Source organism: Plecotus auritus (assembly GCF_963455305.1).
Source record: "Plecotus auritus genome assembly, chromosome: 7".
NCBI lineage: Eukaryota > Metazoa > Chordata > Mammalia > Chiroptera > Vespertilionidae > Plecotus > Plecotus auritus.
In genome coordinates this window covers 80,276,306-80,296,089 of record NC_137774.1, presented here as the reverse complement: position 1 = coordinate 80,296,089, position 19,784 = coordinate 80,276,306, and the positions used below count along the sequence as shown (strand labels likewise).

Sequence of the window (19,784 nt, the reverse complement as noted above, 5' to 3'; positions counted from 1 at the left end):
CCACAGCCTGAGGGTGAGCATCGGGTGAGCAGCAGCACCTTGTTCAGAAGAGGAACCTCCGCTCGGCAGCACCAGCTCAGAGCGCCAGACCACAGCTCAGGTCATATGTGGCTGAGGGTCAAGATCAGTACTTGGTAAGACCACCTGCCTTTGAACAGCTCTCCACACTCAACTTTTCTTAAATCAAGTAGTCAATAACCGAGAATGTGTCTATCCTCGCAACTACATCCCACCTAGCCCACTGCAGGATGACTGGATATGAGACAGACAGATGAGCCAAAACATGCTTTCTAACTTCCACCTGCTGGTCTCCATTCTGTCCTCTGGAGGCCCTGGGAGACCAGCGAAAAATCCTGCACTCAGGGTAGGGAGACCAGCAGTGACTCTGGCTCTGACGCCTTTGAGCTGTATGACCTTGGACAAGGTATTTACTGACCATTCTGAGCATTTCTTTCTCCACCTCTAAAATGGAAAGAATGTCTACAAAAGCTCAGGTCTACTGCAGTAATGAAATGAAATAAGACACAGTACTTAAGCAGGTCAGTCACAAAACTCCTTGCTCCCCAAGATTTGGAGACCAGGAAACAAAAGAACACTCAATAAGTAAAAATAATGACAAGCAGGAGACCAAAACAGAGTAATTGACAAGAAAGGACAGTAATTGACGAGAAAATAATGAACAATACGTAGAACAATGGGACAAGGACACAAGTAGGCAATTCGCCAAATAAAAAAACACTAATGACAAATTAAAGTACAGATGTTTGCTCAACCTCACAAATAATCAGGAAAATTCAAATTCAAACACCAATGAAATATTTTTTTCCTCTTTCATATTGATAACATTTAAAAGATTGGTAATAGCCAGTATTGGCAATTTGGGAGAGCAATGTGGATGGGCCTATTAAAATAAGAAACGCAGATACTCCTCCCCTCAGCAAGCCCCCTTCTAATTATCTTAAAAAATGCCTGCAACGTGTGCAAAGAGGTCTCTACAAGGACAACCCTGGCAGCTCTCGGTTTGCAGTGGTCAGAAATAAAGCAATCTAAGCGTCCATCATCAGAATAGCTGCATACATGATGCTTCTCTCATACCAGGAAGTAACCCCTCTGTAGAAACTCAAGAAAGTAAGGAGGCGAGGTCAATGTACTGAGGAGGAAGGCATGTATTCTATGATCCCATTTGTGTCCAAGAGAACAAAATAAAACCGCACCAGCATTCAGGGTTCCCATGTAAAGCAGCAGTTCTCAACCTGGAGCGACTGTGCCCTGAGGGGACATTTGACAATGTTTGAGGCACACTGGGTCATCACCACTAAGGAGAGCGTGTGGGAGTGACTGGGTAGAAGCCAGGGATGCTGCTCAACATCCTACAGTGCAAATGTGAGCCCCACCACAAAGAATTGTCCAGCCCCAAATGCCAACTGTGCTGCAGCCGAGAAACCCTGGTGCAGAGATACGTAACTGTCACCAAGCGGCTCCCGAGCCAAGCCGGGGCTGTACGTGCCTGGGGGCTTCAGTGGACACGTGCTGCTTGGGCCCGCCTGACACCAGTCCCCCTTTTGCTGGTGAGCTCATCCTCACTTTCCTCTCCCGCTGACCTCTGCTTGGGGAGTAGGTATATGACCTGCAAGCACAGCGCTCGTCCGGACACAGTGATTAGTAGACAAGGGCATGGCCCATGCGAGAGAAAGGCCATGAGAATCCACTCCAGGACTGCTGTCCACACTGGGAGAAACAGAGGCCTTTTCCACGAGGTAGCTGAGCGGAGGGGATATCCGCTGGAGCTGCCTGCACCGTCCTGCCTGCAGCCTGGCTGTGAACACAGCCATCCCAGAGCGCCAAGCAGCTCTCTCCAAAGCTGGGGGACGGTCCTCATGCCACTGAGTTTCCATTAGGCAACCAATGAGGGTCCTTTTTTCTTATGCCAGTTTGACCCAGGTTTCTTTCTCCTTCACCCAAGAGGGTGCAGCAATGCATAAGCCTGGTGCAGAGATGTGTAACAATAAAACAGGTGTAGGTCAGAATTAGTATCTCGGTCAGAATCAGTGGTCAGCTAGTCCCCACACTGCCCCTGTGAGAGGAACCCTGGTCTGGATGTGAACGGGGATCACATCACAGAAGCAGGCTGGGTCCTGCCAGAGATGCTGTACCCAGAGGGTCCTGCCTGTCCATGTATCCAGGACTGCGCAGATTCAACTGCTACACCAGCCCTTTGACCAAGACACAGCTCCCTGAGCAAACCTGCCCCCGGGGAAAAGCACAAGGACAGTAAGCAGAGCATCGCTTCGTCACTCACGACTGAGCAGGGCTTCCTGCCTGCAGGACTGCTGGTACACTGGGCCAGAATGCTGCTGGAGCTGTCTGTGAGGCAGAGGATGTCAAGCAGCATCCCCACCCCACTCTCATCCCCCGTCCACCCCACCCCCTGTCCTGGGTCCTGTAAGAGACATGGGACAAGTCTGGGCAGTTTACAAGGGCTGCTCCTGGTGATGGAAGGCAAGTGTCCTGGAGAAGGGACATCTGAACTGGTTGAGCAGGGGACCCCAAAGTTTCAGAACTAAAATCATTATCCAGTGTATGGAGAAATCCCCAGACACCCAGAGAAAACCCCAGAAACCAGTGCAGATGACCAAGCCATGCCAGAAAACTCCAAGACTACAACCCGACAAAACAGGCCCCCTTTCTCTTCCTACCCACTCTACTTGGAAAACAATTTTTTGATAAAAGAATGATGGTCAATAAAAATATTCTACATCCAATTTGTGTTATGAGTGGAGATCTGTTTTCTTTGCTGATCAGGTGAATTTAGGGGGCAATGGCATATGGCTGTAGAGCAGCGGTTGCCAACCGGTGGCCCGCGGACCACTAATGGTCCGTGAGGTCCGAAAGGTTGGCGACCGCTGCTTTAGAGATATGATGAAAAGCAATAAAGTCCCTCCCATTTTAAGAACAAAAACATCACCGACCAATTAACACCTGTTTCAAGTCTGCATGAGAACGTTAACTGGTCATTAAAAAGCTGCAGGCAAATATCATTAGGAGTGACCAGGTAACGATGCCAGGGACCCCCTTCTAGCATGCTGGGTCCTCTGCTGTCAAGAGACCCCCAAGGGCAGGTAGCCTGGGCTGCCAATCAGCATGCCAATTCGGGCTCCGGGAGAAAAATTTGCCCCCACACTTTACCTAATCCCTCCACCTCCACTTCCCAAAAGTTCAAAGAAAGCCTGCAGTCCAACAAGGGAAAGACGAATCCAAGAGCCATCTGATGAGTGAAGGCAGAAAACAGTCGCCCCCTACGGCCCACAGAACATTTCCTTCCAGGCACGAGACAAATGGGCAGATAATGAGGGTTCCCCGCTTCCTCTCTGAGGTGAGGATGGAGAATGTGCAGAAGAGAGAAGGAAAGGGGAGGAAGAAGGGTGGGAGGGCAAGAAGTGAGGGGGAGAAAGAGAAAGGAGACACAAAACAGAGAGAGGGAGAGAGGGGAGGGTTAGGAGAGGTAAGAGGGAGGTGGAGGAGGAAAGAAGGAAGAGGAAAGGAGAATGAGAGAGAGGAAAAAGACTAGAAAAGGAGGGGGAGAACGATGAGTAAAGAAGAACTGTAGAGCAAAGAAGAAGAAAATGAGAAGGCCCTACCCCCACTCTGCTCTCCCAGTCCATCTTCCTGTCCAAGGTCCCAGAGGGAGGGCGCCACCTGCTGGCCCTCAGACACAGCCAGACAGCGCGAAGGAAGCAAGTAAGGGGCCCTCTGGACTCTGAATGTGAGAGGTGTGCTGCCGGGCACGGTCTGGCTCAACTCGTGAACCCAGAGCACTTGTACTGCAGACCAGCTGAAGGAAGGCAGCCACCTAAAACGAGATGCGATTGGATCGTGGTGCAGAAAGCAGTGCCCAGGGCTGTCTAACGGGGAACAGGAGGCTCCAGCACTCAAGGTGGCCACTGGGCTGGCACTCTCCCCGAGGGAGGGCCCGTGCCACTGCTGATCTGAGCACCCACCCAGGCTCAGCAAGTGTTCGATGAATGAATAAATGACTGGGCTGGGACCCCACGCTCCTGGGCTTTCCTCTGCTGGCCTCTGAACTACGTGGACTAGGGGGAAACGTTTAGAAACGCAGAGATACTCACTCCGTCACCAAGGCTCCCAGACAAGCTTCCCGGGAGTTTCCTGTCCTGTCCTGGCTTCTGGCCAGAGCTCCTCCCCAGGGGCGATGTGAGGTACATGGCCTTCGCTTTCACTACCCCATATAACAATCCAACCACTCAGGATGTAGTAAAGGAAAGAAAAACTGGGCGTTTCCGGCCTAGGTTGGGCAGCATGAGGGCCCACGTGGTACTTTACAGAATGTGCCATCTTTTCTCCATGGGGACTGGATGGGGAGAAAAATCCATCTACCTGTCAGTCCTGACCAGGTCCCCGGCCCCAGCCTATTTCATCCTCTGACGGAGCAAGATAATGTCCTGGGAGGCTGAGCACCGCATCCTTCCTGCTGCAGATGACGACAGGTGGGCCTGTCATGGCAAAGGGAAGGTCTGATGGATGCAGACACTGGGACTCCAATTGTGCAGCATCCTGAGACCCTACAGCAGGCGTCCTCAAACTATGGCCCGCGGGGCACATGCGGCCCGCCGAGGACATTTATCCGGCCTGCTGGGTGCCGCTGCCTGTCCTGCTTAGCAGGCGACTCATCCCGGGCCCGCAGTGCGCATAGGAATTTGTTCATAGTTTTTTTTTTTAACTATAGTCCGGCCCTCCAACAGTCTGAGGGACAGTGAACTGGGCCCCTGTTTAAAAAGTTTGAGGACTCCCGCACAGCAACCCTCCTGCGAGGAGACCTTCATGGCTGAACTAGATCATCTTGATTTTTATTTTTATTTTTATATTTTATGCAGGTGACGGGGAAGAAGTGCTGCCTGACTTCCTGTGTAACTACAAGGCTCATTGAAACATGTCACGGGGTGCTCGAGGCAGGTGTGAAAGCCAAGGCTTCCAGAAGTATCTGTTGATTGCATTCCAATCAGGACTCCAAGATGGTCCTGCCGAGTTGGTGGGGAAGGCCGTCTCGGCCATCACAGGGTCCCACCCCCGTCCCCAGCCTACAGGACAGTGCATGGTGCCTAGAAAACCCAGAGTGGGCCTCCGACCTGCAGACGCTGGCATGCTTGCTGCCAGTCTGCGGGTCCTGCTTGGTTCTCTGCCCCACACCACCCAAGGCAGGCTAAAGCTCTGCCCAGCCTGGGGCCCAGCCTCCCGGAGGTCTCCGTCCTGGTGCCCTGCCACCTGGTGCCCTGCCACCTGGCGCTTCAGTCCCTTTCCCCCGCCCCCACCTGTCTCCTCAGGCCAACAAAAACACAAAGAAGTCTCTCTTTAAAAAACAAAAACTTCAGGCTTTTGAAAAACAACAGCCAGGCAGAGATGTCTTTGTTGGGACTTGTACTTTCCCCAGAAATCTCCAGGCAGACAAGGTGACAGGAAAGGGTCAGCTGCCTCCAACGGGGAACAGGTGACCATCTCCACCAAGCTAGTCCTCCTCAGGCCTCTGCTGCTCCAGTGGTGGAGGCGAGGGTGGGCCACAGCGACCACGCTGACGTGGGCTCTGAGCCGAGCTTCATGTACTGCACTGAGTGACTCCCAAACACCCCTCTTACCTTCCCATGTCATCACCCACTCCTGCCTCACTTGACACCACCCTTAAAAACAGTATGTGAGGAAGGCAACTGCCAGGAGGCAGTTGTCACAGCCGCAGCTCACTAAGAAGGACAGGGTCGTGGTGCCAGGCCCGAGGCCCGTCCAGCATTGGTGCCCCTTAACGCCTGCTGCCCGCCCATAACTCAGAGGGAAGGGGGGATGAGGCTCTCTCTACTGCACTGCGGAGTAGAACCAACCCCTCCTTCTGCCTCAGAGGCGCCACTGTCCCTTCCTCCCCCAAGTTCCCCATCACAGGAGGGGCTGAGGGTGGGGCAGCAGGCCTGGAGCAGGGATCTTGGGCCCGGGGAGCCTCGGAGACCATCTTATCAGACTGGAGGAGACAGGTCACGGGGGAAGTGGTTTGGCCAATGTACCCAGAGGTGGGCAGGCCTGCAGCCAGGGCTCTCGACTCTGCATGGATAAAGGCATTATACTGTGATAGAAAAAAAAGTTCCCTGTTTGGAAAATCAGGAAAAAGAGTAACAGAAAATAATAGTGACGTATACGTCCAAGGGGAGGAAAACGTACTTCTCTTAGCTTGGTTTTGGCCTTTTGCCTCTATCAGGCTTTCCCGGAAGCCTCGAACACCCCAAGAGCGGCTGTCATCCTCAGAAGTGCTGGGGTGCTTGAGTGTGTGGGGTGGAACAGCCTGGAGGAAGAAGGGAGCAAGAACAGAGGCAACAGCCCCTGTGTTTTGCTTATTGTGCAGCCTTAAGCCAAGACTGGCTGGACCGAAACCCCAAAATCCACCCACAGCTGCTATCCCGCCTGCCTTGCACACAATGGGTATGGTGGGAAGGACCAGACACAAGTACGAGAGAATCACTTCGGCTTCAGAAGTGGTCCCTGTCCCCCCCCAAATCTGGCAGGGACCCTAGGGCATAGCTCCTTACAGGCATGCTCACTGCAGCAGGGCCCCCATTCTGCACCTGACTAAGCCCTTTCCTCCTCCTCTACTGAATGAATTCCTCCCTCTCCGCAGAGCTACACACCAAGAAAGCATAAAGATAGAGCTGCAGGTAAACGAAAACTTGAGGGCCTGAGGTGTAAGCCACCTTAGAAGAGAAGATGAAAAGGAAGAGCCGAGAAACCCAAAGTGCAAAGAGCAAAAACATCACCCAAGTCCCAAACCGCCCTCAGCCCACCTGGACCCTGTGGTCTATGATTAATAGAACAATGGGCATTCCCTGCATCACACATGTGAATACCCTGCGCCAGAACACACACCAGGGAGGGAGTGGCTCAGGCTCCAGGATTCCCTACTGAGGGAGGGAGACCTCCCACACGCAGTGGGTCTTCCTGGGGCACCACCTCTCCTCCAGCCAAGCCGGGGCTCTCCAGCAAAGGGGACTCGTTCTAGAAGGAAAAGGCTTTGCTGAAACAAAGCAACCTCTTCACAAAGGAGCCCTAATTACTTGTGCTGTGCAAATGGGATACTGTAAGCAGCCAGTGGTTCTAGTGGCTGAATGTCAAGGCTGATATTAAGCCACACCAAGGTCCCATTCCTGCTGTATGCACAGTGAATGGCTCTTCTCAGAGGGAAAGACCGAAGGGCTCAGACCAACTTAGTGGCTGTGATGTTTGCTTAAGAAAAAAACAGGCAGGTTGCTTTAAGGTCTAGCGGCCTTTGCAAACACTGCACTAGGACACGAACACAGTGGACCGCAGACCTGTTTGGAAGTCAGGGCAGTCGGGGAATAACATCAAACAATTACAAAGATAGAAACCAGAAACTAGTTGATTAACACGGATGTAACTATATCAGATGGAAGTGATGGAGAATCAAACCTGCAAGCACATCTGTGTTTGCACAGAGAGAGGAAGCGAAAAAGAAATAAGCAAGACCAGTTAATAGATTGAGTCTTGTTCCTGACATTTTATTTGTGGCTGCTTAATCATTTTCTCTCGGTCTAGTTAGTGTCTGCCAGCAGCCAAGTACTAGCAGGGGCTAGAAGTGTAAGAAATATTTGTGGACAAAAAACTTGAATTAGAAAGTTCTGGGTATCAATTTTACTTGTTCTAAAAATTGGTCAAGTGCTGCCATTTATTACTTTTAGAGCCAGAACACACCTCGGCCCACCTGGATCATAAGCGAGGAGCATGGGAGCCTGTATTCAGAGGTGCAGACCTTTGTTAATACCTGGCCTGCAGACCTGCAAAGGGACAGCACTTCTTGCCAAGTCCCTGCTCCTACAGATCATATTCCTCTGGCACTTACCAGTGTATCTCCCAAGGCAGATTCTCGGCAAAGTCTCCTGACGTCGCTCAAACGAGAGGCTCTCAGGGAACGTCCCTGAGCCTTTCCAGGGCGGCTCTGGGATTGGCAGGGCTTCGGTGGCAATGTGTCTGCAGGGGACCCAGGGCCGTCCTACAGAAAGTGCCTGGCTCGGCCCCAGGTGTGCCCTTGGCCCACCGTCTCAGGGATGCAGGATCCTGGTCAGGGTGGACCTGGCCCTTCAGAATGAAGCAATTGCCCCATCTCTTTCTTGGATTCTTAAAGAGCTAGACTGTACCCTCCCTCATTCACAGAATCTGCAAACTGATAGCTTGTCAGAAAATGCTATTTGGACTGAAAAACATGTTATAGGATGAGATGCTTCTCTGTGCCTTTGTTTTCCCATCCACAAAATGGGGATAAGGGTTGTTGTGAGGACTGAGTGAGCTATTTATCGTATGTAACTCACACAGACCAGTGAGAGGCAGCAGCTGCTGCTTCTTAGACATTTTACTATTATCACTGTAGGAAAAGGTCCGGAGTCATACTTGGCTCAGCTTTTGCTCTTGTGGTACCAAGTAGAAGCATCATTAGAAAAAAGGAGAAAACAATGCATGTAAGAGGTGCTGCTTCCCCCGTTCCAACATCAAGAGAGGTTTCAGGGCCCACGGTGAGGGCTGCAGTTGCCGGGGTGCAGGGAGCTGCCAGGCGGCGGCTAGATGAACTCTGGGCCACACCCCCCTCCACTGCACTGGCTGGACCACACCCTGGGAAGCTCTCATAACAGTGTACAGGGAGAGGGAGGCTGGAACGCCACTGAGACCGCTGTGGCAACCATCTCCCAGGCAACGGCATTATCTGCTGTGTCCCTCTCATTTCATAACTGACTTTCACAAGCTGGGACCTGCCACGGGGTGAGCTGGGGGGAAAGAATCTAAAATGAAAGGTCAAGGACACCTCTCCAGGGACATCACCTTTTCATTTCGCTCAGAATAAAAGCTATCGCTTCACTCCTCATCCTAAGGGCAACACCCCGGCTTTCTGATCACCACAACTTGGAGGCAGAACTTGAAGGGAGTGTGTTTATTGGGGTTTGGGATACAAAAAGAAAGAAAGAGGAGATACTCAGAAATCTGTCCCATCTAATCCTCCTTTTTAAGTCAGAGCTGTGAGCAACATGCACACCCAGCTTCTCTGACACTTTGAGTGCTAGTGCTGCCCAGCTAAACGGGGAGCAAAAATGACTCTCGGGTGTGAGCGTCCTTGTGAAATCATGGGTCCCTGAGATTTTAGGTGAGACGTGTGTGCCCTGCTCATGCTCCAACCTCTGTACCGCATGTCCACCACCAGACCTTCCCTGGAGCCCAAACACGCAATCATGTCTGCAGACCAGAGAGAAACTACGTGTCCATTGGGCTCCATGTAATCCTAATGCGGGTAAGAGCATTCTAAGTTAAGTAGCGTTACTATTTGCATTTCACAGAAAGGAAAGCTGAGGTTTACTTTAGGCCACAAAATTGAAGCCAGTTTTATTTTCAAGTTCAATGTCATTTTTTTTTTTTGTACCGTCTCAGACTTTGGAGGAAATCTATGTATGTATGTGTGTGTGTGTGTGTGTGTGTGTGTGTGTGTGTATATATATATATATGTATATATATATATGTATATATATACATATATATATATATACACACACACATATATATGGCTAAGCGACCGTCGCATCCAAAACAACCAAACAGACGACTGAACAGGCTATGTGGGGCGACCAGGCTGGCAGGGGGGTTAGTGAGGGATGACCAAACGACTGAGCAGCAGGCAACAGTGAGGCAACCAGGCCAGCAGGGGTGTTAGTAAGGGGCGACCAGGCTGGTGGGGGCGGGGCGGCTGGTGGAGGCGACCACACCAGCAGAGGGGGCAGTAAGGGGCAATCAGGCCGGTGGAGAGGCAGTTAGGGGCGACCAGGCCGGTGGGGGTGGGGGGCAGTTGGGGGCGACTACACTGGTAGGGGGGGCAGTTGGGGGTGACCAGGCCAGTGCAGGGGGGAGCAGTTAGGGGCAATCAGGCAGGCAGGCAGGTGGACAGTTAGGAGCCAGTGGTCCCGGATTGTGAGAGGAATGTCCGACCGACCGGCAGTCGGACATCCCCCGAAGGGTCCTGTATTGGAGAGGGTGCAGGCTGGACTGAGGGGACCCCCCCCCCCCCGTGCACAAATTTCATGCACTGGGCCTCTAGTATCTTAATATCTGAGATGACTCTTGAATGGGTCAATTCCCCACCAAGAAAAATGGCAACAAAACGCAAGGCTTTTCACAGAGCTCAGGGGAATAAAAACAAAACTCAGTGAACATTGTTGTGATATCAGAAGCCAGCAGAACCGGAAGCAGCTACAAGTCAGAGCTGAGAACAAAACAGTCGCAGGACAGGTGAACACCGACGGCTGGACATTGGGATCCAGGGAGACAGAGAAAGACAGAGAGAGGATAAGGAGGCAGGGCTGGAAGAGGTATCAGAAAATCAGAGAAAAGATGGAAAACTGAGGTCCCAGTTGTTGAGGCAAAATTACTTCCAAAACAGACAAAGGTTTCAGGGTCCCAGACACTCAACCTGAGCCAGTGGGTGGCCAGCTCTACCCCAAGGAAAGAGAGGAGACATCTATAGTTTTTGTTTGTTGACCACCTGTTGCCCCTTCTTTGGAAAGAGTACCAGGGTTTACATGTGGGAGCCACATCTCCCCTCTCAGACACATGGTCAGATAACATCTACCCCAGCCCCAGTGCCAGCAGTGGTCACATGATCCAAACCTGGCCAATCACAGAAGCCCATCACCCAATCCCAAGGTAAAGGAATGGGCTTGAGATACAAGACAGGCCCATGAGAAATGCTGGGGACGTGGCTGAGACCACCCTGAGGCCAGAGTCAGCGCTACTGGGAGCCATCTTGTCACCCCTCAGAGAGTAGCCTGAAAAGGGGCCTCATTAGAGGACCACGGGGGGTCAGATTTTCAGACACAGGACAGGCGCTCCTGAGGCCAGAGCCACACCTGGCCTCCTCAGTTCCCACAGAAGCCACTGACCGCTCCCCCCCTTCCCTCACGCTGTCTGAGCCGAGGGCCCACGGCCACACTGAGAGGCTAACTGCGTGAGAAGCCACCTGGCCCCCTCCTGTGGACGGAGGACCAGTTCCTTGGGATCTGGCCGCTGAGTGCAATGTCTGCAGCTGTGGCCTCGCAGGACAGCACAGAGCAGGACAGCCCAGCACAGGACAGCACAGCACAGCACAGCACGCTACTGCCAGGAGGCCGAGACCAGAGCAACAAACGAGTCAGCTCTCCCCCAGCGCTGCCTACCTGGCAGCCAGGCGCTTACCTGATACACGTGGAATGCGTTCGCTGCTTTGCCCCGGAGAAACACGGATGGGATCCAGACGTTGATCAGTGCCCGGTTTGATCTGACCAAAGAAAAGATAGAAATGGGTCATTTCAATTTGGGGACTATCTTTTCCTCTAAAGGGGGAGGGGACTATCTTTTCCTCTAAGATGCATCATGCGCAAAAAATTTATGACAACGTCTCTAACACTTAACGGTAAAGGACCAGTTTTAAGTTGCATTACTTGGTCCCCAAAGATTATTTTTAAAGGGCTTAGTTTAAATATATATATAAAAATATATATAATTTACATTTTCAGTTTATGTCCTGGAATGCGAACGAGCTGCCCCTCAGTTCTGAGTATCACACTCATAATGTATATGAGCCTCAGTTTCCTCATTTGAAGAGGGGGATAACCAGAAGCCCCTGAAGAGACTGCAGAGGGTCGTGCGGTAATGCCCCCAGGGTCTCTGGAGCACGGGGGGGGGGGGGGGGGTCCTGCTGCCTCCTCACTGTGCTCACTCGACCCTGACCCCGTTTTGAGAGGACACCCATTGAGAGAGCTCAGACCAGCAGCCATGGCTGTGAGAGCAACAGCTGTGGGGGAGGGGAAACAAGGAATGATGAGGTAGGATACCAGGAGGCCAGGTGCAAGGACTCTCTTCCCACTTTCCCAGTAACAAAAACTTTGTGCATGGCTCAAATAAAACCAGACTTAAAGTCAAATACAAAATCACTTACCAAGTACCCAACAACTTATGGCTCCATGCTTTTATACATATTATCTCAGCTAATCCTCATAGGCTATTTAAGGAACTTTCAAGGGTTATTTTGGTCATGTGACAGTTTTGCTTCCTGGAAGGTTTTAAACTCAAGTTATGAGTCACTGGGTATACACACCCCACCCTTTCACCATTCAGCCCACGACCCCCACCCCCACCCCCACCAGGCTGGATCCAGCCCATGAGGAGCTGATAAGCTAACTGTTGCTGAAACGCCAAGACCAATCGTAACAGCTATCCAACCAGCACTGTGCATGCCTGGAAGGGCTGGGAGGTTCCGGCCTTGCCCCCACTTAGAGCTGCTCCAGGGCTAAACACTCCCCCCCCCCCCCCCCCCCCCCCCCCCCCCCCCCCCCCCCCCCGAGCCCTCCTTCTCGCCAAAGAGCTCCTACAAATCTGCTAGCTCCCGTCCGGGAATTTGAGATGTTGATCATGGAAGAGTCCATGACTCAGGATGTCTCACAACCTCTAGAATAAAGAGCACTTTATTTCCACACAGAAATGGTCCGCTCCTAAGCAGCATTTCTTCTGAGCTCTGAGGTGCTGACCTAGTTCATTGGGCAAAATATTGATCATTTCCCCAGGGGTCCAAGTACAAATTGCAATTCTAAGCCACCAAATGGTTTGTATATCTAACGATAGTCTTCCTGTAAAGGTCCCCCAAATTGTACTTGTGCCCAAAGTGTTCCCCTTTCATTTCTGTCGAGGTGGGAGGAGGGGTGTATGGGGGTGTGCAGAAGTGCAGCTCACACTCTGGTTTTCATTAGCCTCCCTGCATTGCTAAGGCCAGACAACCTCCCGGCGTTTCTCCCTTTCAGAGCACTTACCGCACTGCATTGGAACTGACTGTTTGCACGGCCATCTCCCTCTTAGATATTAGTTCATTTGCTCATTGTTTTGTTTTTTCACTCATGCATTAAACAAGTAGTTATTGAGAACCTGCTATGTGCCAGATACTATTCCAGGTATGAGAAAGCAATGAAGAAAGCAGCCATAGTCCCAGCCCTCATGGAGTGTGCACTTTAACGAGGGAGAAGCAAATCCCCATAAAAAATCATTCCACTGTGGTCGGAAAAGATACTTTGTATGACTTCCCTCTTTTTAGATTTACTGAGACTTGCTGTGCGGCCTAACCTATGGTCCATCCTGGAGAATGCCCCATGTGCACTGGAGGTGAATGCTGCTGCTTGGTGGGTGTCTACGCGCGTTTGTTGGCTTTCCTTCCTCAGTGTGAGTCGAGTCTCCTGTTTCCTTATTAGTCCCTCTAGTTCTTCCCATCACTGAGAGTGGGGTATTGAAGTCTCCAACTATCATGGTAAAACCATTTTCCTTTCATTTCTGTCAGTGTTTTACATGATATGTTTTGGAGCTCTGTTGTTAGGTGCATTTATGTCTGAAACTGTTACACAAACATTATTTAATTATCAATGCTGTGGGGCCCCGAGGAACACCGGCTCTAAGGAGAGTGGACATCGGGGGTCCTTTCTTTCAGGAAGCAAGGTTTGGGCAGGGCTTTGGGGAACGCTGAGAGTTAGCCGAGTGGGGGAGGAAAGGCTGAAGGTAGGAAAGGTTGTTTTGGGCAAGGAATAAAAGTTCGTGAAGTGCATGGTGTCTAGATCAAGACTGCCTGGATGTGAATCCTGCTCAAATCTGTCCTCTGGAGACAACAACCATGTCAGAGGGTTGTTGAGGGACTGAGTTAGAACAGTGCAGAGAAAACGCTGTGTCTGTGTGGGCTCAGGAAATAAGTTGATGGTCCTGAGCAGGGAAGACCGAGTGAGTTAGCAGTGCCATTGGCCAGGGTGGCTGGTGTGCAAAAGGGGACGGGAGCAGGCGGGGGAAGGAACCAGGGTCAGCAAGGGCCTTCTGGGCACACCACAGGGAAGATCTGGGTCTGCAACGTGAGAGAGGGAAACAGCGCATCCCTCTGGCATTAGTGGAGATAAGCACACCTGTGGAGGAGGCTGCAAACCTCCAGGGAGATGAGGTGATTGGACCCGGCAGAGGCGGCTTGAGGCAGGCACTGTGGCTCATCCCCTCCACCAAGGGCCTGACATGACACCACCCTGTTGCAGGTGCTTGATAAATTCTTACTTTAATAAGGAGTTCCTTCCGATCACAACTGATACGTCTCGGGGATTCTCCTGTCCAGCTCTCTCCTGCCTTCCCAGCTTGGCCCCACCTGGCCCTCTGCCAGGCGCCTATTCCATTATCCTCCTCATGCTGGACTCACCCCACCCCGGGGAGGCAACTCACCTTTGGTTTTCATACTTCACCTCAACCACAGGGACCTCCTTATCCCACCAACCTGGCTGCCACCTGCGCCTCGGCTGCAGCCACCCAGGCACCGAGAGGCTCCTGATGTCCTCCATGGTTTTCATAATCTCACTCAATCGCCCCCACGACCCTGCGAGGCTGGTATCATGACCTTCCTCTTATGGATAGGAAACTCAGGCCCAGCGAGGTTAAGTGCTTGCCCGAGGTCACACCAACGTGAGTCCTGTAGCTGAGATGTCAGCACAGGACAGCGTGGCTCTGACAAGACGCTCTTTCCCTGCCCAGCCCTCTCTCCAGAGGTGGGCTCTCCCCAGACGACACCTTTTCTCAGAGGCCAAACCTTCTTCCACACAGGCAAATGAATGAGACAAGAGGGGGGTTCTGCTGGCCTTAACCCAGGGCCCACTCCACTCTTTTTACCGGCCCAAGGGAATTATCAGTCCAAAAACCAAGACAACCTGATCAGAAATATTCAGTCTAAAGACCAACCAAATTCCTTAGGGGTTATCAGCAAAGGCACCAGACAGAACTGAATCTAATAAAAAATCAGAGCAATGCACTGAGCTATTGTTCTTTCCAACAACCAGGGGTTATAGATTCCAATTCCCACAGAGACACACAGTCAATGAAATGAATGGTGAGCCAGAGTAGGCAACAGGGAGAAGTGCGGACTGCGGTTCACTGATGAGCCCTGTATGAAGGAGGAAGCTGCAGCTCAGCTCAGACTATGGCCTTGCAAGGATTTTCTTCTTTTAAAGAAAATAGAGGAATTTACACTTTTATGTGGTATCTTCCAACTCTTAAATGTCAGACCAAAAAAATTTGTTTTTCAATACTGAAGGGGAAACATAAAACACAGCTGAAGGCCAGACTCAGGCTGCAGGCGAACAACTCCCCACCTCTACCAGAACCAAACCAGCCTGTGCGGACTTAAACAGTGATTTCTGTTTTCCCGTGGGGTCCTTCTGGGACTCAAGCCAAACCACAGAGTCCTATTTCTAAAGGGCCCCTCATAAGCAGACGCAGTGGACTTACATTTCGAAATCCGACAAACTCTGATCTTCGGATGTTTGACTCAGATCTCCAGGTACCTGCCATTAGGAGAGGAGAAGGGAGAGAGAACGCATCATGGTTACCATGGTTTGCATAATCACAACAGAACCCTGCCTCTCGTGACCCCTGAGCATCCCCTGCTCAGACGGAGGTGGAAAAGCAGGGCTGGAAAACAATGAGGTTCTGTGCAAGGATGGCTAGAGATGATGTTACAGGAACAAAAATATGCCACGAGCGATCTCAATCATCTTTACAGAAAAAGGGCTGATCATCCCGCCGAGATAATCACAGGCATATAAAAGCGTGTAATTTTGGAGCTATCAAGGCCTAGTTAAAATCTGAGATGCAAGATATCAAATGCGCAGTAGAAAAAAATTATCCACTGTTGCCAAGATGAAAATCACTCTACAGACACACCCGATGCATAAACACACACAGCCCATGCCTGCCTTCTGTGGCCCCTCCTTCCCCTCATAACGTATCGGAAACCCCAGGCAGCAGGACAGGGTCCTCTTCGACTCAGAGGCCCTGGGAGGATGTGGCTGAGTGTGAGACGAGCCTGCCTGCGTGATGGCAGCTACTATGTAAAGCAGAGAGCACAATGGCCAGCACTGGTGGATGCTCAATAAATGGTGCTGACATCATCACTCCCAGGGATACATTTCTTATTGTGAACTGATCGAATCTGAACTGGTTAGAACTTAAGAATATGGATCAGTCTGGCTGGTGTGGCTCATTAGTTGAGCGTTGACCTATGAACCAGAGAAGGTCATGGTTCAAATCCCGGTCAGGGCACTTTCCTGAAGTGTGAGCTTGACGCCCAGGGTGGGGTGTGCAGGAAGCAGCCAGTGAATGATTTTCTCTCATCACTGATATTTCTATCTCTTTCTCTCCCTCTCCTTTCCTCTCTCTAAAATCAATAAAAATATATTTTTTAAAAAGAATGAGGATCAGAACTAAGAGGAACCAAGTGGAACAGAGAAGAATGTGGGGTAGTGAGGGAAAGAGAACATTTACTTCACACTGCACACCTGTCAGAGATTTCATATTATACGATCACCTTCAGTCTGGGCAACAGTCCCAGGGTGGGTTCTCCCCGCTCCCCCCACCAACTCTACAGATGGACTGAGGCTCAGGAAGGCCATGGGAGTGCCCACAGTCACACATATACAAACCAGATATGAGTCCAGGTCTGTCTAACTTCAAAGGCTTTTCTGCTACAATTTCCCCCAGACAGAGGAAACACCAGTGAACAGGTGAAAGGAGAAGGTGAGACATAGCCAGAAGTTCTGCCCTTAGAGCCATGGTCGGCAAACTGCGGCTCACCAGCCACATGCGGCTCTTTGGCCCCTTGAGTGTGGCTCTTACACAAAATACCACAGCCTGGGCGAGTCTATTTTGAAGAAGTGGCGTTAGAAGAAGTTTAAGTTTAAAAAATTTGGCTCTCAAAAGAAATTTCAGTTGTTGTACTGTTGATATTTGGCTCTGTTGACTAATGAGTTTGCCGAGCACTGCCTTGGAGCATTCAGAAGGCCCCCCTTAAAGAGACAGATGATCGAGTGGCAGCAAAAGCAGGGGTAGTCGGTGGGTCTTACACATTACCATGTGCAAAAATGAAGAATTAAGACTATCAAGTTGCATTTGGTTGTTTGGGGTTTGTTTTTTGCATCAAGAAGCTGTAGCAGTGAAATTTAAGACACCAAAGGGGCACCTCTGGGCACTGGGGATGGAGGTCCAGGAAGCTGGTGTGCAGCATTGGAGTGAGGCTGTCTATCAAACAGCCTCTGTGTGTGTGTGTGTGTGTGTGTGTGTGTGTGTGTGTGTGTGTGTATTTTATTGATTTTTTACAGAGAGGAAGGGAGAGGGATAGAGAGTTAGAAACATCGATCAGAGAGAAACATCAATCAGCTGCCTCTTGCACACCCCCTACTGGGGATGTGCCCGCAACCAAGGTACATGCCCTTGACTGGAATCGAACCTGGGACCCTTCAGTCTGCAGGCCGATGCTCTATCCACTGAGCCAAACCGGTTAGGGCCAAACAACCTTTTATATTGTTTGAGTTTTGAAATAACGTATTACCACCCCAAGATTTAAATTAAAAAGTATAAACCCACCAATAGAGTGCTTTTAATCAATTTTTAATGGCACAGAAAAAAGCTGCTGCTCTCTGCTTAATAAAAAGCTGCTATGGACTGCAAATGCCCTGTGATTCCCAAAATAACTCACAATGCATGTGTGTCGGCAAAGTCAGAATGAAACAAACCTGAAAGGTGACAGTGGGAGCTGGCTGAGAGGTCAGATTAATTTGTTTATATATTTGAACTTTTCTGTACTTTCCACAATGAGGATGCATTAATGTGTAGCCACAAACAGGCACACCGTATGTATTAATTTAAGTGTGCATCGTAAATTATATTTTTTCCAACTCCTTCCCCCAATGCATTTTGCTAGAATGCAGAAAGCCAGATGGAAGAGACTTTGCCTTCAAACTCTTTGATGCATCAGGAATGGAAAAGGGAGGGCAAAGGAAGGCTCTGAAGGCTCACCACCTTCCAGGCACTCTCTCCCCTTGACAGAGGGGGATCGATAGGAAAGGTTAGGACTCTTGAGCCTTCTCTGGTGGGGCTGTAGGTGGCTTTCGGCCTCTCATGTCCTCTGAGCTTTCCCTCAGCACCTGTCTCTCTCCTGGCATAAAGAGAGGATGGGATGGAGAACACAGATAGGAGGAGGGACCGTGAAGACACCGGCTGCACCACTGTGTCCTTTTCCACCTGGAAATGCTGTCCACCTGGCTGGGTACTAGGCATCATCTGGGTTTACAGTAATTGTCCAGGAAGCTGGCTTTACTTCAGTGTGGAGCAGAGGGTACTTTATCAGAAACATAACTTTCTACTGATACTGGCCACTAACATCCCTCATGGCCTCCTGAAGCCCCAGGAACCAGGAACACAGCTCTGGGAGGCAGCACTCTCTCTGATTTGCCCTCCCCATGGGGCATAATAAGTGACTGGCAGCTCAGCTGTCTTCATTCACTTCTCCTTGACCCCGCAGAAATGGGAGCTCGCCGTCTGGCCTCGGGAAGCCATGTGGCAGAATGTGGGTGCGGGGAAGGCAGGGCCCTTGCTAGGAGTAGAGCAGCCAGGAATCCTGGGTCCTTGAGACCCACGGAGAATCAGTCTCTGGGCTGCATCAGCCACAAGCTTCCACAAAACCCTGACTCAATTCCCTGGGCTGCTTGGGGCTGGGAGCAGGGACAGGCCAGCCGACAGCAGCCACCTCATGATGCCGGCATGGGACTGGGACACTGGGTCATCCTGACACTCTGACTGGGGATTTCTCAAACTGGGAAGAGGGTACAAACACTAGAGGTTCTGCCACAAAGAATGACAAGTGTGCTAAATGTTTATGTAAAAAAGGAGAGAGGGAGGAAAGGATAAGAGAAAGAAGGGAGAGGTAAGGAGGGAGGAGAGGGAAGGAAGGGCAGAAAGAATCAGCCAGTTGCCAAAACCACGGGGAAAACTATATGTCTCCCATTGGCAGAATCAGGACCCAGGCAGGTGCCCTCACTTCCCATCCTGAGAGACCTGCAGACACAGTCCCCAAGGCTTCCTGCTTTACGCAGTGCTTTCCCGTAACAACCCTTCTCACCCCCTCCTCCTCACGGCCCTGTGGGAAGAGACGTGGCCCCCCATTTCACAGGTGAGGATGAGAGTGATCAGTGTGAATAAAGTGAAGATGGCATGAGCCCAACCCAAACCTCCCAGCCCGTGGTTCCTGGGCAGCCTCAGCCTCAATGACTCCAGGTGGAGAAGCCCACCAATCCCATCTGAGACCCAGAGGACAGCCAGAGCCAACAGCCACGTGAACAAGCTTATGATGTAGCATAACCACCCAGCTGAGCCCAGTCAACCCAAACTATCATGAGATAAGAAACTGGATATGTTTTTTAAGTCACTGAGTTTTGGGGTGGTTTGACATATAGCAATAGATAGCCCAAAAAGTAACTTGTCCGAGGTCATTCAACTAGTCAGTGACAGAGGTGGGCTCCCAATGCTTGTGGTCTGGCTCCAGAGTCTGCACTTTGCACACTGAGATGTGCTGCCTGCACACTAGGAAGCCCCCGTGCTCTGCGTCAGCACCTACACACTAGGAAGCCCCCGTGCTCTGCGTCTGCACCTACACACTAGGAAGCCCCCGTGCTCTGCACCTGCACCTACACACTAGGAAGCCCCCGTGCTCTGCACCTGCACCTACACACTAGGAAGCCCCCGTGCTCTGCACCTGCACCTACACACTAGGAAGCCCCCGTGCTCTGTGTCTGCACCTACACACTAGGAAGCCCCCATGTTATGCATCTGCACCTGCACACTAGGAAGCCCCCGTGCTCTGCGTCTGCACC

At 51.1% G+C, this 19,784-nt stretch overlaps 1 protein-coding gene across 5 annotated transcripts in view; it reads right to left on the bottom strand.

Annotated features, from left to right (window-relative positions):
• SNX29 (sorting nexin 29) overlaps positions 1-19,784 on the bottom strand; it is a 580,852-nt gene that overhangs the window by 232,750 nt on the left and 328,318 nt on the right. For all 5 annotated transcript variants that reach the window (XM_080678985.1, XM_080678988.1, XM_080678984.1 and 2 more), the window contains 2 exons: positions 15,367-15,422; positions 11,272-11,353 (listed from right to left, as the gene is read on the bottom strand). In XM_080678985.1, coding sequence (XP_080535111.1) covers positions 11,272-11,353; positions 15,367-15,422 — 138 coding nt within the window. The remainder of the gene's footprint in view (positions 1-11,271; positions 11,354-15,366; positions 15,423-19,784) is intronic.